The following is a 25,969-nucleotide window of genomic DNA, read 5'->3' as shown; positions in this document are numbered from 1 at the left end:
GAGGAGCAAGAAGTAATACGTACATGTTTGCATAGCATGCCACCTCACTGAAATCCTTAACGTGCTATGCCTTCACTGACTAACCTGGGTATAAATCATAGGAAGTATTAAGTTTACCAGCTAAGACTTACTCATCCATAATGACTTAAATACTACAGAATGTCATCTAGTGACTATAAAGCAGGACAAACAAACATCCACAGGGTTTAATTCTACGCAAGTTTAACCCACACGAGCTGTGCTGAAACAATTAAGTGTAAATAATTAAACCTACAGCTTTTTTCTTAGTAGACAAAGATGTTATTTCTACCTCAATGCCGACATTTATAAAACTAAACCAGCAGACAGAGAACACAAATATGCGGTGTCAGAGCTGCTCTACAATTTCTCAGTCGCTCCTCATAGTTGTGCACTCCTACCTCCTCCCCTCCCTAATAACACAGCCTCCCACCAGTCCGAGCAAGTTCCTCTACGCAGCCACCACTGACACAGCCAACCTGTTACAGAGAACACAACGAACGTTCTTCTCTGTGGTTGTATTCCATTAGCTTTCACTTAGCTAATGTTAAGTATTAAAGCGTAAAGAAGTAATAAAAATGACAGCTGGCACACAGAACCCTTACCAGTTTCCAAAAGTAACCGGTGTTCTCTCTATTTAGCCATTTTTTTTGTGGACCATTCAGTTACAAACAGTATCTTGATTTTCATTTAAAAACAGAGAACTATTCAAACTGTAAACCTCCACTTTCATGAACATGAGCTTTTCCTTTAAGCCAGAAGATGGTCCTCCCACACTCACTACAGCTCTCCAGGAAACATTTGTCTGACCCTGCAACAAAGCCACATGCAGATGATTAGGACGTAACACGCATTTCGACAGCAGCCTTTGCAAGATAATAGAAATGCAAGAGCTCACACAATTAGTTGTACCAAAAAGGTTAACCAAACACTATTAGATCAGTCTGTACCTGTAATAACCAGCCCACAGATCCGTCGTTGTACTACTTTCTTCGTTAACTTTTGAGGAGGTCAGGTTAATGGTATTTTTGTTTGGTTGGTTTTTTTTAGGCTAGGTTGTCTTTAGAGGTAACTACTTAGGACTTTCTCTGCCATTTTATTCTGCTGTTTGACAAACCAAGGATGTTCAAACGCAGTAATAATCACACTAGTAAGTCACTTTTTAAAAACCACAGGGCTGCTGAGCCCACAGGCAGACCCACAAAGCTAACGCCCCTCACACACCACAAATGAAGGCGGTGATCTGCTGCAGAGAGCGTTTTTTGCTCCACCACCCCGAACAGAATTCTTGAAAGGTCAGAGAAAAGCTGCAATCGCCTCTAAGGCCAAAAATGCACAGGAGTTTGTCCAAACGTTTGTGTCCAAACATGGGCTATGGCTTCACTTGAACGCAGCTGTACGAGGGCTACGATTCCCAGGAAACAGGACGGCCTTTGTGCCCGCTGGGGCACGGGGATTACTGTAACAGGAGTCTCCAACGCCGAGGAAAGAAGAGCAAAGCCTCTCACAGATGTAGGGCGCCGACACTGCTGCTGCCACCAGATTAAGTCTCCCATGTATAAAATTAACTCCCTTAGAATTGCTAAAAGGTTTTATTTACAACATTTTTATTTACTTTCACTGAAATCTGTCATGTTACTCTTTTTTTTTTTTACTAAAGGAAAGCCCTCTGTTCACCATGTGTGTCTTTAGTCAGATGTTTGCCTCCGAAGTAGTGAAGAGTTCAGTAAAATCAGCCCTCTCTCTTTTACAAAGTACTTCATCCCCCTCTTAGCCATATATTTCCAGTTTTCTTTCTTTGTGCTTTCTCATTTTCTTCTTCAATACAACATGAAGGCGTAACTTGAAGAGGAAGAAAAAACTCCAACACATACAGCAGACACTTTTGCTTTTTGTTGCTGTTATCAGCAGCAATCAAGTAGGTCTGCAATAAAGTTATATCTTGAATTTCTAAAGAGAAACTTAACCTGGAAAACTTATTCCACAGTATTTTCCATAGCGCTCACACTCCCTTATTGCTTTCTCTTACCTCTGAAGCACCAAGCTATCAGTCCTGGCGTGCAATGCAAGCTTGCCCTAAACAATAAATATCCTTGGTCTGTAACAATTTTAGAGGCTATTCCTTCCTGGAAGCATAGCACTTAATGGGCCTGAGCTTTTTGCTCAGGCACTATATAAGAACATTACCACGTAACTGAAATGAAAACTACTGATGCCCAACAACGTGCCTTCATTTACACGAGGTAGGAAAAAACATTACTGATAAATTAAGTAGAGATGACAAAAAATGGCATTACCAGCTACCTGGTACAGTAAGTACGCAGTTTGTGTCCATTAGCCCTCATTAAAAACATGATAGCATTTTATGAATTGGGCCTCCAGCCTGACAAGGAACATCTTTAACTGCTCATGGGCAGCTACTGTCAGGACGCATTTGCGGGCAAGAAAACTGCTTCCCTGCATCTGTTAAATTTGGAAAGTCTCATCTCCTTCCGGCTTCAGAGTGGCAATCCAAGGTCATATGGCAGATCATCACTACAGGTCCTTTCTAATATGTAAAAGCAGACTACGGACAAGGATAAACGTTATGGAAATTCATTAAAATAATGTTCAACCAAGTCTCTGAATCGTTTACATCTGTTGAGAAGTTAGGAAGGATTTGCTTAGCTTTTTCTGTGAACCGAGGTGCTTCACCCAGTTCAGCTGCAGCCCGTTTTTTTTTCCTAGAGAAATGCTTTGCAGTCTTCTCTGAGAACAGAGGATTTACTGACCTGTATCTCCAGAGGAGCTCTAGCTGCAGTGCTCCAGTTCCCAACTTGTGCTTTTGGAGTTGTAGAGCACGATGCGACAGGACAACACCTGGTGCTCAGTTTGTACAGTTTGCCCCAAATCAGACAACAGCAAACTGGATTCTGCCTAATTTATGAATTGAAGAAAGGTCAATAGGCTCATAAAGGTCACTACAGGGAACAGCAACTTCTTCCACTTCTCAAATGATGTGAAAACAAGCCCCAGTCAGAGGACAAGTGTATTTGTCTTCTGCTCAGTTAACCGCTACATTCAAGATTAACTTCTTTTAATGAAACTAGACATGAAAAATGCAGAAGATTTCCACACATTTTTTCATAGAATAAAATGAAAACTGAAGTAGAATGCAAACATAAAGCCTCAATGAAAAGTAACTTGGACATTTTCACTCAAGAAACCAGAAAAAAAGAGCGGAGAGACCTGAGGCTGACACTGAACAGTTAAGGATTTGGTAGCGACACATGAAGTTCCAGCACAAAGTCCACTTTGCTTTTGCAATCCCTGACAAGGGTCCATAAGATCGGAAACTCTGGGCTCTTGTCACTTGAAATAGAACACCGCAGGAAGTCAATTTTTTACTCAACCAGCTGAAACTTAGTGTGACTACTCCTTGGTAAAAGCCCAAGACAATTCTAACGTTTGGCACCCGTACCGTACGTTTCCTTTTAGGAGTATGACTCGAAGGCAAAGGTGGGTATTTTAAGATTCTGATACAACCTTTGTGCTACAGAGCCCAGCTGTCACTGCTGCTGAGCTGCTTTACACCAGAGCTTACTACCCAGCAGAGTGTTTGATCTTACTGGCAACAGTAAGAGGAAGTTTGCACTGTACCTTGCACTGTACCTGGCTTTGACCAGTGACAATAGGAGAGAAAAATCTACCATGATTTACATGAATCAAGGCACTTTCAGCAACACTTGGCCTTTCCCATTTAGCAACAGAATTTTCTTACGGACTGCCAAATAAAGCCAGGTTCAGATTTAGCTAGATTCTAGCAAGTAACGAGCGTGGCTATCGTTCAGTGCAAGGTAGCATAGATGTATACCCGACAACCCATTTCCACATCATTTTGCAGTAATAATAATCAAGAAGATAGATTTTCAACTATTGTAATAGTCTCACTAGAGTAACTTTATGCCAACCACCACATTAATAGTACTGCCTCTTTGAAGTTCTGACTATTAATCATAGTCCTAAATGCTCTTGTAGAACTCCGACAGAAAGTGAGACAACAAAATTAACTCTCAACAGCAAACCCAGTAAGCTCTTACATCTTTCTGAAGGTTTCACGCTAAGCAACAAACATACGCTGGTGATACAAATAAATAACACACTTGCTTAGTCCAGGGGAAGAAGCTCAAACACAGTAAGTATATACTAGTGAACATCTGATGTTCAGACAATACCTGCTTTCTTAGCTAGAAGAGTTGAATCATCCGTAAGCTTTATTTCGGTAACTGTTAAAACCAAGCAAAAACTTAAAGACTGCTATATTTCATTGAGGAACTTCACACAGCGAGGAGAGGCCAGTGAGAATTCCTCCCCACAAAGTCATTCCTGTCCATCTACGTAAGGCTCTTGGCAAGAACGACAAAATAAATTTGAAGGTTTGACAGACTAAAAAAATTAAGTACGCTCTGGTCTGACAATAACTGTTTCTTTTTTGTACTTCTGAAAAATGCATTGAGTAAGTGGAACAGAAGATAATTTTGCTATTTTGTACTTTTATAACAGCAATATTAGAATTTTCACAGAGACTTTACAAACACAAATTGCCTTACAAAGAAAGGAGTTATCATGCTTAAAGAAGCCAGGTCTCAGCCACACACACGTACAACTGGAGTCACATCTCTTCCCACAAATAAACCAGTTATCAAAACTTTGTATGGACATACTTGGAGTTATGCGAAACGAGCCTCCTTGCCACTTCACAACAAATTATGCAGGGCATCTGTAGGTATGTCCTCAGAGAAAGAGGTTCAAGTAAAATTCAAGTAAAATATATGGCCAATGCAAAATAATGGTGAATTGTAATTAAAAAAAAACACAAGCACTAAAGTTTAGTACTATTAATGATACAGAATCCATATTAGTAGTATTGCTTGAACAGTTTAAAAAAGATGAAGCATAAAAATAAAGAAAAAAGCAGTAAAAATGATTAAGAGGTAGTGAAGGTTCCCATAATAAGAACTTCGAGCCTTCACTAAACGAGGACACGATTCAAAAAGGACAAGCTGAAGGTAAGTCAGAATACACTGAAAGTCAGTCATTGAGGAGCTTGTATCTCCCCTAAAAACCAAAGATTCCAGTTGTAAGGCAACAAATGAAGTGAAAGAGTAAATAAAGCCTTGACTTCACATGAGACAATGCAAAGGAAGTCAAGAAAGGCTTGTTCACACGAATAAAGTCCCATCGGTTTAAGTGAGACAGCAAACCCAAACACTGCCACGGGCAAGGCAGGAACTCACTGTAAGAGAACAACCAAAGCCAGCTCTCACAAGCAACGGGACAGTTCCAAAACGCACACAATGTAAGGCACTTAAGAGAACAAAGAAGAAAACCACTTGTTTCTGGAAAACAGCGTCTATTCTCCTATTCTGCAGGAATTCATCCACTTCCTGTACTTGAACACAGCCTCTAAATCTGTTCAACCCGAAGTTCTTTCCTAAAACAGCAGTCACCAATTTTTCTCCGCATCTTCTCCACAGAAACAGTTCAACAGTTCTATGATTCAGAAAAGAGTATTTTAAGAAAGCGTTGGAAAATCTAACTATTTGTGCAAGGGAAGTAGTATTTTAATAGCAATTTAATAACGTAACTGATTTTCAAGGTAATTAAAGAAGTGGTTTCCTAAAAAAAAAAAAAAAACAACAAATAATAGCAATGGAACACTAAGCTTCTTTTCTTCCAGGCCACCCCCAGTTTCAAAGCTCATTCTGGTCAATAGAAAAAAAAAAAAAAAAAAAACATTGATTACCATTGGAATAAGGATCTGACGCCTTATTTTTTTTCCCACTGTAGGTTATTTAAGTAAAGAGAACACTAGCAAGTTTACTAAGAAATGCTGCAATTGGGATCTAGATGTGTTTCATCATTTAATTTGGGGGAAAAAATAGCATACAGAAGATTGGTTGAACTGAGGAAAAGAAGAAAAACACAGATCAGTTTGGAATCTGATTTGAATAACCAAATCACGTTTTTGTTGTTAGAGATATGCCCAATCAGAAATAATTTGGTAGCTAGAAACATACTGACCTGTTACAACCATAAAGGATGTTGTTAAATAAGGTTTTTGTTTGACAAAACCACACAGGGATGAAGTAAGACAGCGTGCAGGATGCTTGCATGACTTGCTAGAATGAAGATCTGGTACTATCAGCACCGAGTCCTTTCCCTGCATTCCCAACCACCGTCTGGCCCTTTACAAAGTTCCTCTTAGTACATGGAATTTTGCTTTCCTAGCGGCACAGCCACTCTGATGTCTGAGCGGACAGAACCGGGTATCCCCAGCAGCATGAAAACTGGGGTGTCAAATCCAGCTTTTAGCACCAGCACGTGCCCTGATACCGGTAACAGCGACGGCCCCACGCTGACAACACCTGTGGATTTCCATTAGCAGCTGCACATTCAGAAAGTTTTAAAGGGAGCATATACGCAACAGTGTGAGCCTTCTGAAGAAGAAACAAACCTTGCAGCCATCCCTAACCTTACAATTACAGCACAACACAAATAAACGAGTTGCCCAACGTTCATATAAATATGCTACGATCTGACTAAAACAAAAACTCTGATTTTTTTTTTTAAAAAACAACAACTTAGGAACTATTATCTGAATATGCTAAGCCTTAATTCTTTCAAAAGCTTAAACTTTGAAATATGGAGTTTTTAAGGGAGTCAATAAATGCATTTTAATGTTGATTTTTTAAAAATTATTTTCATATACACACCAATAATTTATTTTTACCGCTGAAACGAAGTCTAATCTTCTCCTATTCTTAAACCTGTAGGCAGGAGCAAAGCTGGAATGAATCATACCAACCTCACTCTGCTGCTCGGGAAGGCTCAGAGCAACAGCTTTCACAGAAACTGGGGGCGTTGCTGTAGAAGTAAAGAAGGAAACTTAAAGTAATTTAAGTCTCCTCTTCAAAAAGCCCCATTTTATGGGAGATAAGAGAAAATCTCCACTGGTTAGAAGACCTCAAATATATTAGATGTTCACCAGATAGAAGCTGCAATCAGAGATACAGCTCCCTTGACATGCCAAAGGCAAATTTTAACTGGAGTTATAGAATTCTTCTCGTTAACTGGTCTAAACTTGGAAAAATCAAAGTAAACTTCATTCTAAAGTTTTGTTCCAGACCTTCTTTCCGACCTTCTCCTTCCTCCCTTGTCTCTTCCCAGTCGTTAACTAGGAAGTTTTGAAGCCTTGAGTTCCCCATTTTTTCATTCCATCTATCGGAAATAAGGTTTGGTAAGAAAGTCACCCCATCGAGGAAATGCCTTGCTATCAACGTACAACTTTCAGAACTTGACCACCTTCTGTAAGCCACATTCCAGTTAACACTCAACCATTTTCTCACAAGCTCTTTTATTCCATGAAGAGCTCTAGCTAAGAAATTCTTCTAACAAATTAAAAAGAGATCGCCACAGCACCACTGGGCCACGGTTTCCATTTGTGATGCCATCCAGATGGCAATCCAAGGCCTGCCTATTGTGACCAGGATGTGTAGTTAGGCAATTCAAGTGCAGGTGATTAATTGGAACTAAGAGAAAATGCCTGTGAAAGCATTAACAGAAAAAACTGCAAGAATTTTGGCTATGCACAGAATTTAACCTGCTTACTGCACCTTCACGTTTCACTTTTGTGCAGCTGCAATTTGACCCCGTTTCAGCCATAGCCACACTTACAGATAAAAAGTGAATCCACTGGAACTTTCAGTATGGCAGCATTGATTTAAAGTCTCTGAAGCAAAAGCCTGAAGTTGCACTTGGCATTCAGGCCTGATAAAAAACACAGCAGTACAGATATTTATGGTAGCGAAGTTTTAATATATTTATTAGCAACAGTTTGGGACTTTAAAACTGTACTACCCACGGATAGTCAATGGGGCTACCCAAGATCCTGATTCAGGTGTTTTGTCCTACTACAATAGCGGACTGTATTTTAAGAGGACACACAACTGGGTTTTCCAAGAGGCCACTTGGTTTCACGACAGGCTCCCATTCAAACTGCCTCACGCAGCATGCTTTCGGTCAAGTGAAGTTACAGACTTTTTCCTCCTCTCATGACAGCCTGACTTTGCAGGGAGAAGGTATGAAAGAGGCACTCACAGCATTCACCCCAGACAACGGCACAAATTATGCCACTGGGGTTTGTTGCCTAGATAAGAGTGCTACGAGGAACGCTGCTAAGACACAAACATGGCTGAGCAGCACAGCACAGAAGCACTACTACGGGGGCATAAATAAGCGCCGAAGTAAAACACTGGCCTCTTCTCCCCTCTGAAAAACAAAGTTTAAGAAGTATTATACACAAGCATGTAGTAGAGCACCATTTTATCCCGTGTAATGCCAGTATCTTTCTTCCTCTGAGACCACACATTTGATCTGCCACTTAATCCGTGACTGAAACTGTCCAGATTACCTTAGCATTGCTTGATCACGCTTTGGAGCCTACTCAGCACCTTAGATTATAGCCCGATATTAGATAATACCCTATATTATACCCTATATATACTTATATATACCCTATATACTTAGATAAACCCTGTATTGACTAAAACCTGGGAGAAGTAGACAATAATGGTTAGAAAGCTTAACAAATACATGAAATTTCAAAAAATACAAAAGCAAAAAAGTGTGTTAATTATTTTTCTGCTAGTTGTTGACCAAGACAATCTCCTTAGGCACAGGCAGCTGCTGGCTCTTAACCATTTAGTAATCGTGTCAAAGATAACAGGGGTTAGCTCCAGTAAGTCTTAGATGCAAACCAGGTTTGTGTTTGTTCCCCCCCCTTTATCCTACTGAATTTCTTTCCCAATCTCAAACACCCTCATCACCGCAGCAATCACTCACTGCAGAAAAATAAGTTAGTAAGTACTGTCACTTTTCCTTAATTAACAAAAGTGGTTTGCATGTTAAAAGAAAAACCAAAGATTTACTTCAGGTATGAAAGCCTTCAAACCCTCAAACGGTAACTATTCACATTAACACCTGGAAGATGGAATACTTCAAAATGCTTTTTGAAGGCAGATGACACAATCAAAACTGGCAAAGAAGTCGTGCAACTAAAGAGCAGGGGAGTTTTGACAAACACAACCAAGGCATAACCAAGATCCCACCTTCTGCAAACGTGTTAGTGGAGACCGGGATAGAGAGGAGAATGCCAGGTGCCATCCTAAACATGCTCGGAAGGAGATTATGGACCAGTGTCAGTAATCACTTGCAAACAGAGGTCGGATCAAGGTCAAGCAGAATGTGATATTTCCATCTGTATCTTGTGTCTGTCCCAGAGTGGGTCAGCTGCTGATTCTGAAATGCCATCCCGACTTGACAAATTCGGTAAGGCTTGCCTCTTATGGTAAGACGGCCTGAACTGGGATCAGGGAAGGATTTATTCAGAAATCAAGAGAAATCCTACTGCAACGTGAGAAGTTTACAATGGTGTAAGCATCAGTTCACTGGGCAAAGTTTTAATAGCTGTGTAATTACCACTTTTTCTGATATATCAGAGGTCATTAAATCAGTTGCAGCAACAAGACCGTTTGTCAAGTATTAGCTCTCTTAGTGTTCAAGGACAAGGCCTAAAAAATGCATTAAAAACCCCAAAGTATACTTCTTTTACTGAACAAAGCGTAGTTATTAAAGAGCTGTGTATTTTGAAAAACTAAATTATAATGTACTTCTCAAATAAGGTCTTGTCTAGTCGTTTGTAAGGTACTAAACTGTCAGCTTCCTTTTCTGGAAAATGTGTTTCTACAGGACACATTCACAGTTGTTTAAACTTGGCAGTTCTTATTTTGTTCTATTTTCTCCTCTGAAAGTGTATGAGTACAATCTGTAACAGACCAAAATTAATTTCATAAAAAAAAGGGAATTGATTGATCTAGCTAATAAGTTCAAATCTCACTCTCCTGGGAAGCTACTTGCCCAAAATGTTGTTAAAATTGGGAGGAAGTACAACATAGTCATGCAAATTCCCAATTTTTTCACATGCAAGAAGTAAAATCACATTCCCCTCCCCTCATTTTTACACTATAGTTAGTATTATTTCAAAAAAATCAAAACCAATATAAAAACAACAAAAACCTTTCTAATCTTGCTGAATTCATAGCTCATCACCACTTCCTTTATTTTCCCATAAAACCTCAGCCCTCGAATCTGCAAAAGGAGCATCATCAATGGAAACCATTTTGGAATTTTATCTGCAGCCACAGCTATCAATTCAGCAGAATATATTATGGTTTAAAAGCAAATCGGTGCGAGTTGCAAACATTTGACATTACTGCAAATACTAAAATAACTGAGAAGAAGGGGGGTAAAAAATAATCCACTGGAATCTCCTAAAAATAGAATTATAAAGTTTCAGAAGATGTATGTATTATAGGATAAACAAAGCACATACTGAGAATTGACTCATCTTATACAACACGGATAATGAAGCTTTAATCATAACAATTCAAAGCAACTCAATACTAAGAATTTGGTCTTTCTGCTTAATGATACAAGAATAAAATTATATGACGAAGAATAATTTATCTGTAGAATTAATCTATTACCTATAATTCTTATTCTATTATCATCTATATTGTTTGGGATTATTTTTTTTTGTGTGTGTGGATGTGAGACTTGGGAAGGAGGCTCTATTTATAAAATAAAGAGAAAATGCTTATTTTTCTAAAAGATGACAGTTTGAAATCATTAAAGCCCTCAACAGTTAAGACCCCCCATCTAGAAAATAGTTCAACAACAAAATCCAGGAGCTCCCAAATTGATTTACTGATATTTTTAAACTGTAACTTCATGAATGCAAATAGAAGTTCTGGGCCGTGTAAAATTACCTTAGAAATGATTCTGTCTGGCTTTTCTAATTTATAATATAATTAAATTCAAGTTGCTTTTCTAGCCTTTCAGGTAAATCACATGCACACAAATTCTATTTGCCGAGATAATGCACACTTAGGAAAAAGCGTAATATAACCACGAGTTACCTACGGATGTACGCCAAATGTATTTCGTTACAGATAGCAAAATAACAGCCAGCACTTGAGTTTCAGAGTTTGGGAAAGTTCAAATTATGAGTTAGTGCTCAGAAGAATAACCGATCATCTTGCAATATTTCGTTCTCCCGGGCCCCACGTCACTGTCTAAAATAAACAAGATTTATTTAATAACCATTTTCCCAAACATTGATCTTGTTCCCAACACGAGTTCCACAATGAAGTGCATTACAAGTGAGATGGGGCCCTAGGTTGTAAGCTACATTACAGCGATGCCATTTTACATATCGGCTCTTTCCTTCCTTTGGTTCGTTTGTCACCTGCAGCAAACCCCGGAGTGCCCACATCCAGCTACGAGAGGCACCAACACCCCTGCTGCAGCGACTGGAAAAGCAGGGAGCGAATATAAAAACCTAAAAACCGAGCGCGAGCTTCTGCCGTGCTTTGGTCTAAGCCAGGACCGAAATGCCAGTTATATAAGGCGATGCGTGGAGCCGCATGCACTCTAAAAAAAAAAATACATCGTTGCTGCCTTAACGCTGGAAAAGCCACGGGAGGGCCGCTTTGACATATTTCCAGGCTGACGAAGGCGCCTGCCCCCTCCCGAAGCCCTTCGCCACCCCTCCGGGCCGGGCCCGGGCAGGCGGGCCGAGCCCCGCCGGGGCCGCCTCACGCCGCGGCGCTCAGGGGGCGGCTCCGGGGAGCCCTCCCCATGTGGAGCCCTCCGTGTGGAGCCCTCCCCGCTCCCGGAGCCCGCCCGCCCGGGGCCGCTTCCCCTCCCCGGCTTCCCCAACTTCCCCGTTCCGCCCCCGAAGGTCACGGAGGCGGCCGGCGGGGCCCGGCCGGCGGGGAGCTGACGAGGCGGCCCTCCCCCCGCCGTGCCCTGCCGTCCCGTCCCGTCCCGTCGCGGCTGTCCCGTCCCGGCCGTACCTCTCCTGGCTTTCGGGGAGTGCCGCCGGCTCCGGGCGCTGGCTCGCTCCTCCTCGATAGCGGCGGCTATCTCCGGGTCGTCCTCCCCATTGTACCACACCAACAGCTCCTCGCCGGGCGCGATTGGCTGCCGGGAGAGAAGAGAGAGGCGCGGGGCCAATCAGGCGGGGGTTTGTTGGGGGGAAAACGGGAGGGGGAAAAGGAGCGGGGGGGGGGGGAGAGGCGGCGGCGCCCTTCCCGCGTCAAGGGGCCGCCCGCAGCGCCCCCTGACGGGCGGAGGACGCGCGGCGCCCCGGCCGGGCACGGGGCTCCTCCTCCCGCCGGGCCGGGGGCGCCTCAGCGGCCCCGAGCAGCCCCTGCTGCCGCCGCACGGCCCCCGAGCCTGGCGCTTAGGGGCAAAAAGGCTCCTCTGGATGCCCGGAGTCGCCCGGGGAGAGCCCGAAGGCAAGCCCCGACACAGGTTAATTGTGCCAGGGGAGCTGCCGGCGAAATGCGCCCACCTCACGTCAAGCGGTGCAAAAAAAAAAAAGTGATCAGCCAGCCGCGACTGCTGAATTTGGGACAAAACCTAAAGACCTAGGAGAGGACTGTAGCAGGGGAGGGAACACAGAGCAAGACCTAATTACTATGTGTTTGAGAGCCACTTAATTACAGTAATTAAAGACTTGTCTGCCATTCCAAAGGTATTATTTCTGATTATTATATTTTTTAATCCAACCCAAAAATCCACAGGAAAGGCCTCGCGAGCCAAGCAGCCATCCCTGCCCCCATGGAAGCCCCGTCACCAAGCTGATCCATGCCAGTGTCCTGTTCCTGCTCCTTAAAACATCCTCCGACTGAAACAACTAAGTCTTCAATTTTGCAGGCTAAAGATGTATTTGTAACCTGTTTTTTTAAAACATATTTCTGTTTCCTGAACCATTTTATCCAAAAATCACCCAGACACAAAAATGCTTTTCTCTACCTTAACTACAATCCCCCTTTTTCCCAGGCGTAATGAACACTGGAGGTAATAAAATAATATTTTTGGAGTCATTACGTTGGGACAAATGGTAGCCTAGGACTATTATTGCAAGTCTGAAGCCAAAGGGAAATTTTGTGTCGAGAACAATAGCAATGTCTGTTTCTTCTAAAGCACTTTTTAAATAAAATAATAATTAAAAAAAGGTCTCACAGCACTTGACAGAGGTGATAGTTATCTTTATATCCCCAGACACTGGAACAACAAGAGATGCAAGTGTTCAAGTTATATTGTAACTTATTAAGTAAGCATTTAAGTTATAATACAAGAAGCCAAGCAGTAGGCTTTGCTTAACAGTTCTGGAGGCCTGGTAGGATAAACAGTGGCAACCAGATTTGCATGGTCCCATTCTGCAGCTGGTTAGCAGCAAGGAATGAAGAAGAGTTGCCTGATGCAAACAACTTCTCAGACTGTCTGCTGGAGCATCAGCTTGGGACACTTTGGTTACGAAAGGGATGGATTTGGGGCAGGCCCAATAGGGTAATAGCTTTCACATGCTTATTGGTACATTATGTTTCAATTCTGACATTCCTTAAGCTGAATATTTTTTGTGCAAAAGATTTAAAGTGATTTTGAAACTTGCTGCTTTCAAGAGTAATATCCAAAATTCTAACAGATTGTCTAAAATTCAGTTCATCATACATGCAAACACTGCAATGTGTCTTGTACAGGCTGAGATAGACGTTTACCTCTCTGATCTTATTAGAATACAAGTTTTTCACCACTGACTCTGTATTTTACCACTACACTGTTCTTTTGCACTTGGAAGTGGACGTACCTCCCCAGCTGTAACTGCACCAGACAGTTTGGGGCATTGATGCTTGTGTGAGTTTTGTACACTCTGTAATTCTATGTTATGTTGTGATCCTATACAACAAGGAGGTTCTGGAGTTATCATAATCCTGTCTGACAAAACGTTCTCCCCTGAACAAATTAATTTCACCATAAGGAAGGACAGTCTCATAGCCTAACTTATTTAGAAGACTTTTTGAAACTGAGCTCTCACTGCAATTTACTATTTTACTTCAAGAATTACAAAGTCCTGCACTATGCTCAGAATAACACCACTCAACTAGCTCATTTTATTAGGAGAGGCAGGAAGAACTTCTGAAACCCCGTAATGAGTTTAAGCTCTTTCCATGAAATATGACAACCCTCATATATGTATACTGGGGAAAGCATATGCAAAGCAACCTACAAACATCCTCAGTCCTTCAGTAAAGAAGAAGAGAGAATGGAAGAGAAAATATTTGCTTGTGCTCAGTTAAAAATGCGATCTGTGACCTCATTAGAAGTCCCCTACATGGAATTTTACTATTCATGTATAGCAGAGAACAGGGAAATTAAAGCTCTATGCAGTTTTGAGGTTCTTTTACACCAAGCAAATGCAGACTTTGCTTCTCTTAGCAATGCAGCTTTGAAATCAGCCTGCTTAACTCACAAATCAGAAACCCACAAAAAAAAATGAAGAAAACCCTGAGGGAAAAAATAAATTAATAGCAATGATAACATTTAAAATGTTACCAAGGTAAAGCAGAACAAAATAACATACAAGACACGCTTTCTGGGGAGTAAAAAACTGCGTTGTTTGTCACCAAATGGAATTCCCCTAAATTTATGCATTATGAAGATTAGGAAGGAAGCTTTGATAAAATGTTCCTAAATGGTTGAGAGCGCACTGTTATTAACCACGTTTTCTTTTGTCTCACTGGTCAATAAGGTGTGATGTGAATCTAAGACTGATATGAACAGTCATCACAGAAAAGGGGAGACAAAAACCAGACCTTTACATAAAAGGGAGATATACAAACAACCATACTTTGTAAATAGAAAGAAAAAAATGTGCTGTTTTTCTGCTAAGTTATGAATTTTTCCTGCAGCTTCTAAGTTACAGTATAGTGAAAGCTGATAGACCAGATAACATTTAAATGCTTTCATGCAGCAACTTGCCCTTGAGACCACAAATTTGAAGTCTCGTCTTCCACATGATACTTTTACCTGTGCTGTCATTCTCTCACAGCTCAATTTCCAATTTCTTCATACTACTTTTAAGAAACATGGTCACTATGAATGTCACTTTAAATAATGAAAAGTAACTTCAGAAAACGCTAGAAAACAAGCTTTCATAATATCATCCTTTGGTTTTTATATCATTGGAACAGCTAAGATATTAAACAGAATATTGGAAAAATTATCATTACAATTATTTCTAGTATTGACTACCACTAGGCTACAAGAAGAGTCTTTTCAAATTTGTTGAACTAAAAAACCGAAGATGTGACTTGCTAAATCTTGATCTGATCTATCAGAAGGGTGACTGAATACTGAATGTTTAATGGTGGTAAAGACTGTCTGATTTTAATGGGAAAGTTTCACTTCAAAAATCCCAACAAATTAGCAAGATTGAATCTCCCTTACATACCATTAAAAGTCATAGAATCATTTAGCTTGCAAAAGACCAACAAAATCATGAAGTCCAGCCATCACCTAACACTACCAAGTCCACCACTAAACCATGTCCCAGATTGTCATGTCCACATTTCACTTAGGTATCTCCTGGTATGGGGACTCCACCACTTCCCTGAGCAGCCTGTTCCAGCACCTCATCACCCTTTCTGTGAAGAAATTCTTCCTGATATCCAATCTAAGCCTCGACTGGTGCAACTTGAAGCCCTTTCCCACCTTAGTCTAGAAGGTGGAAGAGGAGAGTAAAACACACTGAAATAGATGGTTCAGAGAGTAATTGAGAACATCAGGTTAAACTGTTAAACTTTTGGTATTACAGATTCATAAGTTTCTTTTCCAATATGGAGCAAAGTTAAACTTTATAACATAACCCAGTTATTGCATAGTGAAGCAACTCACACATTGGTACAGCTGCATCTTAAACTACCTGCCAAGCTACCCATGTTTCAGAGGCAGTGGCTATCGTGGGACTGCAGGAGTGACCTGCCACCACCAGACCATGGCTGCAACGCTTCGAGGAACAACCTGGCCCTGAAATGGTTGGATTATTTTTGAGCAGCATGAAGCTGGGAGTACTAATACAAGTGATAAGAAGCTCAGGTCCTGGCACTTTCAGTTTTCTGCAGCACCCAAACTTACTCACAGGTGCCACTTCTGCACTGGACTCTAAAAGGCACAGCAGCAAGCCTTTGTGCAGAGGCAGCCTGGAGGTAACACGTTTTCTGATATAACACTCCATCTAACCAGCACACAGTGCAGACGCCAAATGTGAATTTCCGGATGCTAACCTGAACTGGTATTGCTAATGCTGATCTGAAGCTGTAACAGGCCCACAGCATGCAGGGACAGGCACAGCACATCTCCAAGTGGTTGCTGCAGGGGCAAATCAACCCTCTTAAACTCAAGACTGCTCTTTGAAAACCCCATCATGTCCCAGACAGGCTAAAAATCTCATGTCGCTGCAAGAAACCCCAGACAGATTTTGAAACCAACAAAATTGAGCCTTATTGGCTGCTCCAGCAGTCTTCAGAGAGCTGCTTGGCAGCATGATCTCGTTGGCAAGGCTTACTGGGATAAAATGCATCAGGTCGCAAGCCGAGAGGACAGTCAAAGCAACAAAGGACACTTCAGATACTGAAGCCAGGTATTTGTTATTCTGTCAGAATTGCTCAGCCTCTCTTAGCACTACAATTTTCCAAAGTGCTGTGTTGTCCATGAGAAAACAGATTCAACATCATCTATACCATGATTTTGCAAGAGGAGGGAAGTTAAAAATGTCACAGTGACTCCAAAAGCACACTTACATCCATGGGCTAGTGCGACTTTGCCCAAAGACTGGGCAACCCAAGATGAAACGCCTAGAACAAACTAAACCAGCTACAGATGCACACTGAGAGCCTGCCCTCAGTGAACAAGCAGTAAGGACAAGTCAATAGCCTGGCTGACAATAGGGAATCCCTCCTCAAATGCTATCTCAAAGTTTTCTGAACTATTAGAAAGTTCAGAAAATATTTAATTTTTTTTTTTTCCGATCTAGTTTGACCCAACAAATAACAGTTCTACGTAATTCTTTTTTGTCCTATAAACGTGAAAACCACATGGCACCAATTCATTCTTTTCCTAAGTGAGGAACAGTTACTTCGAAGCGTTGTTGGCCTTACAAGGAAATTTAAGGAACAATCACAGCATAGCAGCAAGGCTGTATATAACCAACTATACAAAAGCATTCTAACAAATGTTTTCTAACAAATTCTAACCGAAGTCAACCTACATACACTCACCACTAGCAGGTTCTTGATAAGAGATTCAAATAATACTTTACAGTTACAATATTCTAACACTAACATACTCTGCCCTTACTGAGCTAAACAAATATTTTCTTCATTCAGGAGATGCAACTTGCCAGTAATCACGCCTGCCTACCCTCTTTCCCCCATCACTCCTGCAACAAAACTGGAGGGGTATACAACTAAGAAAATTTGTTGCGTGATGCTGCCTATAAAAGTGTCTTGAGAGCCAATCTTTGTTATATGATGCAAAGACCATAAAAATATCTCATTCCTAAGAAAAAAAAAATCTGTACAAATTGTCTCAGTATCTACAGGAATAGAAAAAACATATTTTATGTAATCTGCTTGCTCTTCATCCCCATCTGTATCATCTTTGGTGCTACAGCAAATCATTAACTAAGAAGAAAGATGTAAGGTTTGTAAGTATTCTAACATTAGATTGTAGCGTCAGTTAGACTGACAGAAGAACTTAGACCAATGAAATAGAGCATTTGCAATATTTTAATTGTATTTCATAAAACGTTTCAAAATCTGTTTAGTACAAATAGTTTTAAAAAAAGGATTTGGAGTAACAGACAATAAAAGAGATTAAACAGAATAGTAACTGAATCTTCACAGACATTGATACCTTTAAACTTTTGTAGTATATAGTCCTGTTGATCTCCAGAGGAAACAGATTTTGCTCCTTTCCTGAACGTGCCCAGTTTATATACCGCAGCCAGTTCCCTTTCTTTGGATCAGTTGCGTCAACACACATCCAGCCCAAGTTTGGGTAATACACCTATGAGAGAAGAATGGCATTTATCTCAAGCAAACTGACAACTGTTCACGTTGAGGTTTGCATGCACCAAACCACAAAAAAAAAATAAAAAAAATAAGGCTATAAAAAGTAGCAGTTATCATCCAAGACAGAGATAAGGCAAAAAATGAGCAGAGATAAGGGTTGTTTTAGGGCGAGAGTGTTGCTGTTCTTTTGCAGTGCTTTAGAGGACCTGGTGTAATTGAAAAAAAACTGAAGAACTTCTGGCCTCCAAGACCTTCTGTGTCTGAAGGCTTTGAGCTCAAAAGCCGAGCTCCTTAAACACATTCCATTCTATACATTGTTTTCAGTTTGGCAAGCCTGAGATGCTTCTCCAGCGTTTATATTTAGTGTAAGGATTGATGTTATGATATGAATACAATTGAGCTTTAATTTTACTATCTGAGGAACTGGGAAAAGTAACTATATAGAAGTTTGAAGCATTTGCTTTGTTTGCAAAGAAAAAGGAAAGCATGATGTATATTTAATCTTGTTTCAGGATATTAAATAAAATCTTAACCTTTCAGAAGTCTTGTGATCACCTTAAAAATTGACTGTCAATAAGCTTCTTTATGTTCCAAGATGCTACATAAATTCTTTGGTTTGCATTCTTGGCTAAATGTTTTGAATGTATACTCAGATTTCAAGACAGTTTCCATTAAAGCAAAACTATTGACAGCACTTCAGTATTTTCTGCTGACAGGCAACTCTGTTTCTCTTTCAAGACATGTTGTATATCTCCCACATTTCTTCTTATAATCCAAGTTAGACGCCTCCAAAAAAAGCTGCCAATGGATGCTATATATGTATTTATTTATATATTTTTCCCAAAATGAAGAACACACCACACTATTCAGCAACTGGAACTATCATTTTTCCATTATTTAAGAATATTTTCTTTGTCTCAGAAAACAGGCATAACTAACAGGTACACAATGTCTCAAAATATTTACCAGCTTATAGGCTTTCTGAAACATAAGGAAAAATAAGTACAATTAGATTACATTTCCCTTTGGTTAAGTCTATAGATATCAGCCTTCGCAAGGAAGAACTCACAGCCCAGTGTCCCCAGCTCATCACCTCCTGCAACATTTGCTTAGCAACACTGTAGATAAGGAATACACTGAAATTCGGATTTTACCGTAACTTTCCCATTCTGTTATACAATGCTGTAGCTTTTGTTTGCTTGCTTTTGATATTTACTTTACAAGTAAATCTAAGTCTTTTCCAAATGTTTTACATTTTCAATTTGAACTACACTTCTACAATAGCTTAAAGCCAGAACGATTTACTAAAGTTGATTTCCTTTGTGCTGATATCCTATTGCTATAATAAAACAGAATTTTATCAATAGAGGTAAAGTTTCAACAAATACACCAAAATCTCCTTAGCCTCTTCCCAAGTGAAGAGAAAGCCTCTTCCTTACTTAAACTATTTCAGCATGGATTTCATCAGCTGACTTCTGAAACAATGTTCATCAGCACACCCAGCCCTTGCAACATGAGAAAGTAAACAGTTTCACGGACCAAGACTGGAGAAGCAATCCTTTTCATTAAAATGGAAGAAAACAGCCAAACAATGATGTGGAAGACTTAGGAGATATGGAACACATGGCAAAGCACAGTATTTGCTTACTTCTCAGTAAAACCATCTAATCTATTGATTTTGTTGAAAAAATCTGCTGCAATGGGAGAAAGGAAATAGTTTCAACTTCTCTACATAACACTGTGATTTTAAATGATTCCTGTAAGCCATGATCAGGACCATTCTTTGCAGTTGGGCCACTCGTTCTGACCCCATCAGCAGGTGGCATTTCCCTCAGTTTTCAGTCACTTGCTATCATTTTCCTATCAGTGGCTTTTCTCTGTCAGGAAATGAAAATACCAAGCCTACCGCTCTCTTCAGACAAAGCAAGCATATGCCGACACAAAACTCCTCTTTTTCAAAATGGTACTGTAGCACGATCATTCCAAATTATTAAAATTGACTGGAGAGGCTTGATTTTAGTTTTTCTTCAGGTTAACTTCACTAAAAACAAAATGGATTTCTTAAAAGGTTGTTCCCTCAGCTGAAGGTCCGTATACTGAACTACTCCCACACACCACCATCCTTTTACAAATCATATTTTCTTACAGTTAAGATGCTGGAGTGGTTTCATATATCAGCATATGGGGCCAACTGTTGCTGTCTCATTTTAGCTGCCTTTTTTTTTTTTTTAATTCCAAAATGAGTATGGAAGCAACACACAATTACTTTGAAGTCTAGAAGTCTATTCTGTGGTTGCCTGCATTGCAAGCTATGAATCTTCATATCAAATTGTTTGCCACTAGCATTTCTCAACACAAATTTCAAACATATTAAGACATATCTAGTGAGAACATTCAAAATCCAACATCAAGAAAAACAGTTGCAAGGTCAGTAATTTACTCGATTGATTTCAATCTCACTAAGTGTTCTTGTACCAGATCAAAATTGGAGATATCTTATGCAGTGGAGCTTGTAAAATATATTAGCTTAATACAACAAACATCCTACTTGAACACTCTATTACTTTCCCGAATGTGAACCTGCATTTCTTTGACATTATTCTAGCTCAGTTCCTCCAACAATGCTTAACATTAGGCTTTAAATGTGTTTCTGGTGTTTAATGCAGTTCTGTGTTTGCAGGCCAGGGCAAAGAAAGATGACCACTATCAATCTCTTTACACTAAAAATCCATAAACTAGCAAATTCTATTCAATGCATGCTATGCCACAGCTCCTCCAACTCTCCTCCTTGACCATTCACTACGCTAAAGCCACTTGCTGCATGTACCTTTGGAAAGGCTGAAGAAGTCTTTGGGAATAATTATGACCTGCCTTATTTAAAGACACTGTAGACAGGATTCAACTCCAGATTAAGAAACCTACATTCTGAAGTCTACATAATATCTGAGGTCTTATGACTATCAGTGGAGCTTAACAAGCTACTCAACTGTCCAGACAGTACTTGCTTTAAGGCAAACCCAAATACAAGCAGCACAAGAAATACTGCAACAGTTGAGAACTTTTATAAAAGACTCCAAAAGCAAAACCAATTCCCATAACAAAGCTGTTTTTCAAAGAGCTAGATGAGGAGTGTTGTGGCTTCCTTAAGACATTCCATATCCTTCCAATTCCCCTAATTTCTTAAGTACTCAACTGCAGAAGGGATATCGCTCAGTGTTCAGGCCAACAAAGTAAAGCTTTTTCAGTAGTAGACTCCTAAAAGGAGGAGGGATCCAGAGACAGTATGAGAAAATTACTACAGCAGTTTTATACAATGCCATTAGTTTAAAGTTTTGTAATTCAGAATGGTTGCTCAATACACGTATCTATAAATACATTTGCAATGGTAACCACAGACACATAAGCAGCGATTATTTCGCATAATGTCTCTCTCTAAAATCTCTAGAAAGGTAAATACAATACACCAGGCTAGTGACAGATACCCTTTTCATTTGCAAGCTTTTTCTTACCTCCCACATATATACATTGCTCTTAACTTGAGATCTTTTTTTCTTGTCACCAACAAAAGGCCCAAATTTCTTGCCTTTCAAAATTGATTTTGTTGCCCAGACACCTGAAAGGATACATATCAATAATTATAACAAATCTAACTGGTCTTCAGAAAGTGTTCTTTTCACAACTCCTATTTCTTAAGATCATTATAAGTGTCTGTCTCAGGTTGTGGAGCATTCTACAATATTAAGATCACAACAAGGAAACTGAAGTTTACTAAAAGGAGTTCAGACAAACCTCACCTTCAATCCCCAGACAAACTCCCTTCAATCACATAAGGTTTAAGCGTTTACCTGGTTTCATTCTTTGCTCATGGGCTACTGTAGCTCTGGAGACAAAAAAACAATGTCGATTTCTCTTGTACTTCAGGTGATATCCAAAATACCATAACACCATTACAAATTTTATATAATGGAGTCCCAAGTTCCAGCTGCTTTGCTGAGTAAACAAGTTAATAAAACAAAAAACTATTTGCTTTCTCTGAAATAACATCGGACCAATAAAGTCCTCACAGAAGTTATGAAACTAAATAATACTACATTTTGAAGGGAAAGCATTTAAGACTGGTTACAAGATGTGCATAAATTAGTTTACAATATTTAACTGAACTGAAAATGGACAGCTACACTTCACATTTTATAGCAAAGAAACTACAAACAGGTTGACAAATAATTGCTATTTTTTTCTAGATTTCCCTAGCCCACCTCTCTTTCACCAACACATACAAAAAATAGAATGTAAAACAGGCAGTGCATTCATGAATTACCTGCAGGTATATAATGAGAGGTCTGTTTTGTTGTTGTTTTGTCTGTTTTATATTTCAACTATGTTTTGACACTGACTTTATTGTGAAAATGAAAAAGTGTCCTAAAAGTATCTTTTGAAGTAGAAGTTTTCTAGCATTTTTTCTCCTTCTGCCTCACTTATGTTCCAACATAATATTCTCATTCAGACTATGCCAGAACAGGTTCATACTAGAAAATATTAACCTTGCTCCAAGGAGTTTACAACCTGTTACTAACAGTAATGCATCCATAGTCAGGATATTCCTCGAACTACCAGCTTTCAACATCATGCATCCAGTCTGCAAATCTGACTTCCAAAGTTCTCCCAACTTAAACTCTGTTTTAAAAAAAGAAGCATTTTGCATACATTACAAAAACAATATTTCATTCCATATAGCAGCTTTCAAGTCTGCACTGAATCTTCTTATAAATTTTATACATTGATTAGACAGTGAGACACAGCATTCTAAAGTGAGACAACAATAAGGTAGCTGCAAAAAAAAACCTACTCATAAAAGTAACAGTGCTATAAATTAAAGTGAACCAGTGAAGTAGTTTACCTGTATTTTCATAACCTAATATTTCTGCATCTTGGTTCATTTTTGACCCAAAAAGTTATGTTCTACAAACATAATCTTCGTCTGTTTGAGAAACTGCGTCAGAAGCAGACCACTCTTTCCAATGGAAATTGATTCAGATAAATGCTCCAGACATTCATCTCTACCCAGCATACCAGGGCACCAAACTTTGACAGCATCTGTGCTTAATTTATGTGAGCTAGTTTAAAAGTCTTCATTCTCTTTTCACAGTTTTGGCACTCACCAAGCCTTGTCTTGTCAACAGCAGATGGGAAGAGCCTCACATCCTCAGGAAGCCCCCTAAGCACATGCTCAGGTACATCAGCCAAGGTCTCCACAATAACAGTAGGTTCAGTTGTGTTCTACAAGTCAAAAAACAGAAGGGCCACGACCATTAGCAAAAACCAACAAAAAGCACAGCAGATAATCAGCCCTTATGACCTATTCCTGAGAGTTCTTACTCCTAATATTAGTCCTAAGAAAAGTTTCCAAATTGCCACTTCAACTAGGGTCCCCTCCATCATCAACATTCTAACATGTAAGTGTCTTTTTATCAGAACATTCAAGTTCTCACCATTATTCTCGTAACCATTGCTTACGCTTTAATGAAGAGCTCTAAGACCACTAGAGATGTAAACCACCGATAATTATGTCGGTTTCTGTAAGTATTCTTTTGCTTAATAGATGTGTTTTGGCTACAAACAGTGAGTAAATTTAACTGAAAGGGTTTTTATATTTCTCATTGACCACTTGCCATTTCATTCCTTCTCCTTGGCTTGTCCTACAAAACATATTCAACGTTCCCCCTTAAGTTATTTGGGAAATGTATTTTGCTACATGTATTTTATTTCTCTTATCTGAATCTAACTTGCCTGACAGTACTAGTCCACTACACCTAAAGATGAACGAATGGGAATCACTTTATTTTTATACCTTGGAGAACATCTGTCCATAATATTAAATTTATGTAATGAAATCCATTTTTTCCAAGATAAACCACCACATGGGTTCAGGGTTAGTGTTAAATCTCTGAAACTGCTCATGTATATGGCAATCTAAAAATCATCCATGAAACAGAAACACAGATCAAGTTTCAATTGCATGATTTTTTGAGATCAGTTATGCCATGAGAAACTACTGAGTTTATCACAGAGCTGTTCATAGAAACATTGCCTCAATTTTAGCATCTAGTTGTTATCACAATGAGACTTCCAGTTCCTTAAACATTCTATTGAAGCATTGCAATTATTTTGATTACACAAGGTAATTGTAAACAATATTTTTAAGTTCTATTTTAAACTAGATGGTTCCCAGAGTTCTTAAAAAACACGTAGTGTGAAAACATACTAGCTCTTATGTAACCTGTCTGGAAAGTCTTGCCCAATTAAAAAAATCTCTAAAGGACCTAGACAGATTTTCCCTTTAAAAATAGAGAGGTACAAACTAAATACAGACCTAATCTTTTCTAGAAATAGGCCTCAAAAAGTTTTCATTATTTTATGTTTCAGCTGTATGCTGTGTCTTAGATATAATCTGCTAGGAAGTGATGCTGATCACTTCTGACAGACTAGGGCATTTAAGAGCAACACAGGATACTTTTAGCAGAAACCTTTGTCAGATGTGTACTTCTGGGTTCTGAATAGTCTGAAGATGAGAAAAGTTACTAGAAATGTTTCAGGACAGGCACATCGTTTGTCCAAATTATACTGTTGAAGCATATTACTGGCAAAATAGCTATAGGAAAATACATTGCTGTACTACAATACACGTATTTGATTAAAACAGCATGCAGCAAAACAGCCAGAACAGAAGTAGAGGAGGTTGGTTTTTTGTTTTGTTTTTCCTACATAGAAAAAAAACTGCAAAAGCCCCTAAAACAGGGGTGATAAAGCATTAGCAACTGCATTCCAACACCTAGACACTCACCATCTGCAAATTTTTTCCAAAACGCAGAAGAAATTTGGCTCAAGTAAGTCTGCTGGAGCTAGCAAAGCAGTTTCTCCATTAGGACCATCAGCAAGCAGATTTCAGTAAAGGTTAGCAGAATCATGCAGACTTGACTGGATCTACCTTGGATGCGTTGCATGTAGCTTAGCTTGATTGTAATTGACAGCATTAATGAAAAGGATGACTGGAAAACATTTATGTTTCAATAACCATCCTTTTCATTTTACATTTGACTTAACATACATCACTGAATATCCATCCATGAAAAGCACTGTGACAAATAGCAAGAAAAACATCTTTAACTACTAAGAGCATGTCTATTAATAGAGAGGTAGGAAGTTAAATCCTACAAGTCATAAAAATATTTGTACTGAACACACAATTCAAAGCATTATTTTCTATGCATTTTAAAGAATCCTTCAATTCTTTTAAGTGAAAACTGAGACACACTGCAATTTTCCTGAGTGTACCCTAGTTTCATACTACCTGTGTTCATAGTGAATGCTAACCGGTCTTCCAGTTTAGAGCATGAGGATGTCTTAATGTTAAAAAAGGGCAATCCCAGATCCAGAGCACTTCTGGTCTGAGGGTCCAGACCTGCTCATGTAGCCATCCATTTTAATTTTTGTCAATTATTTCCTCAACATGCGCATAAAGGTTTCAAACAGAGCAAACGCATATAGAAAAGAATGATGTAAAGCTTCAGCAGCAACAATAACTTGCCTAGAAGCACACAAGTGATGGTTTTTGAGATACAGGGCAAAGCCAAAACATCAGCTAGCCGCCACACTAATGGTAATTTCACATACATCAGTGATTCATTTCCTCTCTGCCTGGAAGCCATCACTCGATTTCTCAGCCCAATCAATCTCAAAAATAAATAAATAAAAATCTAAAATAATTTCTGGTATTGCTTTACTTGAACACCTATCTCTTTCAAGAAAGGCCAAACAGAAATTTAAGGAGAAAATCGTATTCAAAGTTCTGGAAAATTTTATATAGTTCACAGAAAAAAAAAAAAAAAAAAAAAAAAAAAAAAAAGTTATTTTACCTATTGAATCTAGGATAT

The 25,969-nt window shown here is 39.4% G+C and overlaps 1 protein-coding gene across 7 annotated transcripts in view; it reads right to left on the bottom strand.

The window, feature by feature from the left end:
- The window catches only part of PRDM2 (PR/SET domain 2), a 69,640-nt gene that overhangs the window by 30,492 nt on the left and 13,179 nt on the right, over window positions 1-25,969 (bottom strand). For 6 of the 7 annotated variants that reach the window (XR_004755682.1, XM_035344562.1, XM_035344561.1 and 3 more), the window contains 4 exons: window positions 23,198-23,315; window positions 21,548-21,651; window positions 17,881-18,033; window positions 11,976-12,102 (listed from right to left, as the gene is read on the bottom strand). Coding sequence is in view for 6 of the 7 variants with exons in the window: in XM_035344557.1 (XP_035200448.1) it covers window positions 11,976-12,102; window positions 17,881-18,033; window positions 21,548-21,651; window positions 23,198-23,315 (502 nt within the window). In the remaining variant the exon portion in view is untranslated. Of the gene's footprint in view, window positions 1-11,975; window positions 12,103-17,880; window positions 18,034-21,547; window positions 21,652-21,883; window positions 21,919-23,197; window positions 23,316-25,969 lie in introns of all 7 variants that reach the window. The other variant, XM_035344560.1, reaches the window with a different exon arrangement.

The sequence above is a fragment of the Oxyura jamaicensis genome, chromosome 21 (assembly GCF_011077185.1).
Source record: "Oxyura jamaicensis isolate SHBP4307 breed ruddy duck chromosome 21, BPBGC_Ojam_1.0, whole genome shotgun sequence".
NCBI classification, from domain to species: domain Eukaryota; kingdom Metazoa; phylum Chordata; class Aves; order Anseriformes; family Anatidae; genus Oxyura; species Oxyura jamaicensis.
The sequence above is the reverse complement of the archived record's forward strand: the minus strand, read 5'-3'. Positions and strand labels throughout refer to the sequence as shown.